The sequence below is a fragment of the Postia placenta genome, assembly GCF_002117355.1.
Source record: "Postia placenta MAD-698-R-SB12 unplaced genomic scaffold POSPLAscaffold_4, whole genome shotgun sequence".
NCBI classification, from domain to species: Eukaryota; Fungi; Basidiomycota; class Agaricomycetes; order Polyporales; family Adustoporiaceae; genus Rhodonia; species Rhodonia placenta.
In genome coordinates, this window is record NW_020169835.1 from 1,899,277 (window position 1) to 1,904,935 (window position 5,659).

The 5,659-nt window shown below is 53.7% G+C and overlaps 4 protein-coding genes across 4 annotated transcripts; 2 read left to right on the forward strand and 2 right to left on the reverse strand.

The window, feature by feature from the left end:
* Positions 1-422: 422 nt before the first annotated feature.
* Positions 423-1,662, reverse strand: POSPLADRAFT_1055013 (hypothetical protein; the record flags this gene model as incomplete). The annotated part of the gene is made up of 4 exons (XM_024480592.1): positions 423-675; positions 734-1,011; positions 1,060-1,289; positions 1,341-1,662. The coding sequence occupies 4 exons, from the start codon at positions 1,660-1,662 to the stop codon at positions 423-425; spliced, it is 1,083 nt and encodes a 360-aa protein (XP_024341189.1).
* A 682-nt stretch (positions 1,663-2,344) lies between these two features.
* POSPLADRAFT_1118880 (hypothetical protein) lies at positions 2,345-2,542 on the forward strand (the record flags this gene model as incomplete). Its single annotated transcript, XM_024483497.1, has 1 exon — positions 2,345-2,542. A coding segment is annotated over one exon (198 nt), but the record flags the coding sequence as incomplete, so codon positions are not given.
* A 523-nt stretch (positions 2,543-3,065) lies between these two features.
* POSPLADRAFT_1032764 (glycosyltransferase family 3 protein) lies at positions 3,066-3,629 on the forward strand (the record flags this gene model as incomplete). The annotated part of the gene is made up of 3 exons (XM_024476883.1): positions 3,066-3,325; positions 3,361-3,481; positions 3,546-3,629. 3 exons carry the CDS (start codon positions 3,066-3,068, stop codon positions 3,627-3,629), a joined length of 465 nt encoding a protein of 154 aa, XP_024341191.1.
* Positions 3,630-3,907: 278 nt separating this feature from the next.
* On the reverse strand, positions 3,908-5,233 carry POSPLADRAFT_1045456 (hypothetical protein; the record flags this gene model as incomplete). The annotated part of the gene is made up of 6 exons (XM_024478761.1): positions 3,908-4,145; positions 4,201-4,252; positions 4,312-4,578; positions 4,656-4,833; positions 4,885-5,018; positions 5,206-5,233. 6 exons carry the CDS (start codon positions 5,231-5,233, stop codon positions 3,908-3,910), a joined length of 897 nt encoding a protein of 298 aa, XP_024341192.1.
* Positions 5,234-5,659: the final 426 nt, after the last annotated feature.

Here is a 5,659-nt window from a genome sequence, read left to right on the forward strand (position 1 = left end):
CTGGAAGCGAGGGCGTCCGACTGGTCTTACCGAAGCGATGGTGAGCGAGGCTCAAACCTAAGGCTAGGGACAAGAAATGTATTAGTTAGTGAAGGTAAGTAAAGGATACAACTGGGGCTTACTGACCTAGGGACAAGAGGTCGAAACTAAGGTCCCTAGGGCAGCAGAGGCCGGCTTATATACATGGGGGGATTAGGGCAGGCTGTGCACGTTGGTCCGTGCGCAGCTGGTCTGTGCGCAGCATGCCGACGCGGCCCCGGGGGCCGGTGAGTCAGAGCGGCTGTGTCAGCGGGGCCCGAGCTGTGCCGTGCGCTGCCGCCCCATCTAATCTAATCGTACAGTAGATAGTGACGCGTCCATATCAGGCAGGTAGTACAGAGGTCGCGGGTTCGAGCCCGCGAAAAGGAAAAATTAAAAAACGGCTAGGTGCCGTACCAACTCGTGACAGCGGCCTCATACGACTTCTCGCACTCATCGACGATGTGCGCAGGCACCTTTGGAGCGCATGAGGGTCGCGGAGGCTTCTTGCGCGCTGCAATGATGCGCCGGCCGCATTCATCGACCTGAGCCTTAGGGATGAAGAACTCGGGTTCATAGAAGTGCGGCGAATCGCCCGCATGCATGCTGTGACGTTGGCTGAATGTCGCATCCAGTGCGACATGTATGTCTGCTCCCCTGTAACGAGACGTCAATCAGCAAGTGTAGTGGACGGTCAAAGCGACAATGGACTTACTCATCAAACGGCCGTCCAAATGCTGCTCCTCCAAAGCAGGCTGGACACCTCGTACTCAGGAGCCTCGCGCAGCGTGTCAGAGCATCCACCGGGGGAGGTGTGCTCAGCGCATGCGCATCGTGGTTGTCTACCAGAGTGTCAACGGGATCGGGGGCGAGGCATGCATGTGCAGCATCGATCGCAGCATTGAAACAATGCTGAATTGAGTGACGGAGGGTGTCGTACCACTGCATGGCATACCCAAGGCCACGTCGAAATGGATCACGGATGGGGTCTCCCTGTAGAGCTCAGGTTGTCTCGATGATGGTCTAAGGGAGGGTACTTACCTTATGGTTGAGGGTTTGGAAACCGCGACGCGCATAGTGAGTGCACAAGGCGCCAGCCAGTGCAGTCACCGCGTCAGCCGAGCGTTCGAATAACGCATGATAGAACTCCAGGAGGTCTATGGAGACAGCGGTGCGAGGGTGGGAGAGAGAAACTGGAAAGAGGCCATGATGCACAAGGACCTGGGGGATACTATAACACCGACAGGCCTTGACATCAATGGCAATTAGATCTATGAATCTTATTATTCGTACATTGAGAGGGGACATGAACTACGACTTACGGCTCCAGTACAAGCATAAGATATTCACTCCTTGGGTGCTGCAGGACGAGGCCTCGCAGAACAGTTCGACCCGAGTGCACGAGGTTGAAGGTTGCCGGTACGATGTCTGCATATATTGGAGGAGAGCCGGGACTAGCTTGGGAATGAGAGCATGCCACCGGTCAAATGTTTTGTGCGCCTCTGCATCGGGTAGCAGCCGTTTGCTACGCTTGGCTGGGGGTGAGGCATCCAATGGCTCCTGGACAGGGATTTCCTGTTCAAAGGGTTCGGGTTCAAGATCAGGTGGTAGGGCGTCCTCGGGAGGAGGGGGGAGTAGAAGCATGAGATTCTAAAGCATGCAGACGGGCTAGCAGTGCCAATGTACGAGTATCACCTGGACGACTAACTAAGACCTGATCTTTTTTGCCCCCGAGCCGACGTTTTTGGGGGGTCAAAAAGTGCGCCCCAGTGCGGGGGATGACCTTCTGGTTATCGCGCGTCCTCGGTGGCTGCGATCGGGGGGGGGTGTCGCAGGACATGGGAGCAGGTCGTCGCCAATCTGGAGAGTACTAGGTGGTGGCATGGTGAAAGTGAGAATATAGCCGGGCGAGAGAGCATAGGAGCTAATTTGAAATAGCAAAGACATGGCATCAAGATGTAGACAGGTACAAATATGGCGAGGGTACACAGAGGCTGGGGATGGTGGAGCGTCCTAAGGTACGGCGGAGGAGCGTCCCAAGGAGGGCGGGCGGGCATCTAACCCGCCTCGAGGGTGCGATCAGGCACATGCATATATCCATATCGGGATATAGGCCCTGATCTCCCCCTGGGGATGGTGTTCGTTAGACCCATTTCCCACCGCCCCGATGGGGGTCTACTAGATACCTCCAGGACCTGCCCTAGGTGGGCATCCCCCGGCCTCGCAGCTACCCCCTGTTGCATCTGGCTCGGATAACCTCCTCACCCCGGCCGACGTTCGCCGCATTGAGGACGTCCTATCATTTGCGTGGGCAGCGTCTACCTCAGAGACTTATGGTACCGGTCTTCTCATATTCCATGTGGTCTGCGATTGCAAGCGGATCTCAGAGGCCGAGCGGGCGCCAGCGTACCCTGCTGTTGTGCTCGCATTCCTTGCCACTGTGTCTGGTGCTTACTCTGGGGGCACCATCCGGAACTACTACTATGGGTTGCGCGCATGGCACATCCTTCATGGGTGTCCCTGGCTCCTTCCCCACGATGTTGCCGACTCCATGCTGTCAGCGGCCGACCGGCCTCTCGGCTCAGCAAGCGCCCGCCATACACTGTGGATATCTTGCTTGTGCTGCGTGGGCAATTGTCGCTTCTGCAGCCGCTCGATGCTGCAGTTTGGGCCTGTCTGACGTCTGCTTTCTATGCTGTCGCTCGCGTCGGCGAGCTCACGGTCCGAACACTTGACGGCTTCGACCCGACTACGGTTGCCGACCTGTACCAGGTCTACTTTTGGAATCTCGCCTTTTTGATCTTTGATCTCTGCTCGGCACGGGCCTCGACTCCGGCGCTTATCTCGGATCTCCACGTCCCTTTCCCAATGTCCTGTCCCGGATACGCTCTCGTCTACTCAACATCACCATTCTCTTTTGAATCGCTACTGACACCTAAATTCAGGGACATTCTATGGAGCTATGGTGCGTGTTTTTCACTGTCATCTCTTCTGTAAGAATGACACTGACTGCCAGCACATCACGCGCTCCTGCTATCCCCTCAGTGATGACCAATCTCTCTGGGTTCGGCTGCTTCATGCAAGACCTGATCCAGCGGCCGCAAGACGAGGGCTGCTACATCGTCGACTGGCACTCGCAATCTGTTGAGGACTCGGTGAGTCAACAGACGGACCACATGTTCAGCTTCTGCCAGAAGACACGGCGGCAGCGCATCAACCAGACAAACCGTGTCGAGCGGCTGAGCCCGCTGCTGGACTGGAAGAACCTCGGCATCAAGTATTTGAAGGCGCGGCAGCTTGCGCTTGAGTGCGTGTAGCCGGACGCATTCTATGGCGCGGGAGGCGAAGGCGAGGAGCTCGACTTTGGCATGGAGCGCATGATGCCAAACTTGGTCCCCACGAGCCTGCGCTTCCGCATGTCCGGCTTCGCGACCCCAGTGACATTGGCACGCTCACGGAGGAGGTAAGCTGATGTCATGTGTCTTGAGTGTCACAGCGGCGTCGTGTTGATGCTCCGGATTTTGCAGATGCGGATGTCGGGCACGAGCAACTACCGCAGCTACCAGTGGCCGAGGCATATGGAAGATGAAGACGAGGGGCACCCGATGTGAGTGTCCTCCCCCCGAACTGACCGCCGCCTCACACGGCGCTGACGGCTAGTGCGCATAGCCCGCTGGTCATGAAGGTGCGCTAACGTGCGAGCTCTGTGATGTCGGGCACTCGTTCAATAAGTACGACAGCGACTCACTTGGTAAGATGGTTAGAGCGTTACAATGAAGGAATAGGGTGTGGCTTGTACTATAGGTGTGTGCTAATTCTTTCTCGTCCATGAATTTTGTCTAATTAAATGCGCTATCAGTATCATATGAGTTAGCGAATTAAAATGTGACTACTCGGATGGAAACCCATGGCGAAGTGGGCCTTGTTGGCCTCTAGGCAAGAAGATGTTTTCAACACTGACAGACGAACATCCCACGACTGGAGTCTTGCCACGGCCCTCTGCGGCGGGGTATTTCGACTCCTTATCAAGTCCTAGAGCGCGACAAACACCATTGCATGTATGTTGTTTGATGAATGTGTCGATCCCTGCCTTTCCCTTGTCATAGAATCCTGCTGAGCCCTCGAGACTGCCCGAGCCATACGATCAGCCAACACTCCTTCCGATGCACTGTATATAATTACCTTTGAATCTGTGGATCGTAGATAACGAATTTACCACTCAGCTTTATGAGACCTATCAATAAATTTGGTTTAGACCTATCTCTGCAGCGCAAATATGGAGGATGAACGAACCTTGTAAATCAACAAAAACAAGTGTTCCCTGACTATCAACAAGGGTGTGATGCGCAAATGCATCAATGGCCACTCCGAGTGTATCTGTGTTCTGGCCGGCACAGTCAGTGCCTGAGTACTTCACTTCTTTGTACCCAGGTTCAATGTCCCTGGTTTCAAGCAGTGGCGCAGCGAGAAACATGTCGTATAGTAAACTTCTCGTATCCTTGTCAGCAATGGAGGCCGGAGGTGGAGGGAGCTCAGATGTCACTTGACCAACAAAGGTACCTGCCGAGTTCCACTCAAGCTCTTGTATGAGAGGTCAACAACAAAGAAACACGAAGTGCAATATAAGTATAACTTACCAGGAAGGCCTTTGACATGATAGGCCTTCACACGCCTGTAGAAGGCATCCAGGAAGTATTGCCCGAGTGCCAATATACGGAGTTCAGCTATCATATCCCGTTGATTTAAGTCCCGGTCGCTAGGATCTCCAATTGGCCTCATTTGGAAGATAGCGACTGGTATTGTTCCGAGTCGCCCCTGAACCATAAGGAAATATGTATGCAAATCATTATCATTTCAATGGCTCACCTCAAATGCAAACTTTGAATATCCTTTTCCAATGTACCCTCCTTCTCGCAAACCTCCTGCTATGTACTGCTGCCAGTCCTTTGCTACGAGGATTGTCTCAGTGCGAGGGTCCGAGATCAGTCTAACCTCTCCATCTGCCGAAACAGAAGCTTCAATCCGTGTGAACTGATAGCGGTCGAAGCGGAGTGAGTCGGATGTCTTTCTGTTGCTGCGAAAAGCGCTTGTATACGGTCTATGCGCTGATGCGTGTTTCTTGTTCGGTGATGTGCCATTTTGAGCAAATGCGAAACGGGCTGACTGTCACAGTTTCCCTAATTTTACCTAATTTTTCCGCTATTTCTGCGGACATATCAAAGGGTATAGGGACTTATCCATACTTATCTGTCCGCATATGGGTACAGCTGCATATCTAAGGGGTTATCCGCTTAAATAAGCGACACATGATCTTGTTCTGGACACATCAGGCTGGACTCTGATGCCAGACCTTTTCTAGATAGAAACCAGACTCTTTCTGGACCATGACATCATTCTGACATCATAGGTAGGAGCTAGGCTCAGGCACTAGGCCATAGGCCGGTCAATTCTGGACCCTAGGCCCAGGGCAGGGCAGGGCCAGACTACGACATCATATATGACATCATAGAGCACATGATACTTAGTAATCCTTACCCAGCTAGGTACCAGGGATCCATTACCGGTCCCTGGGGGGTTTTCCCTCATGTATATAAAGCAGCATCCTGGGGCACCCTGTCCCCCAGTTCTATTCACTTCGTTG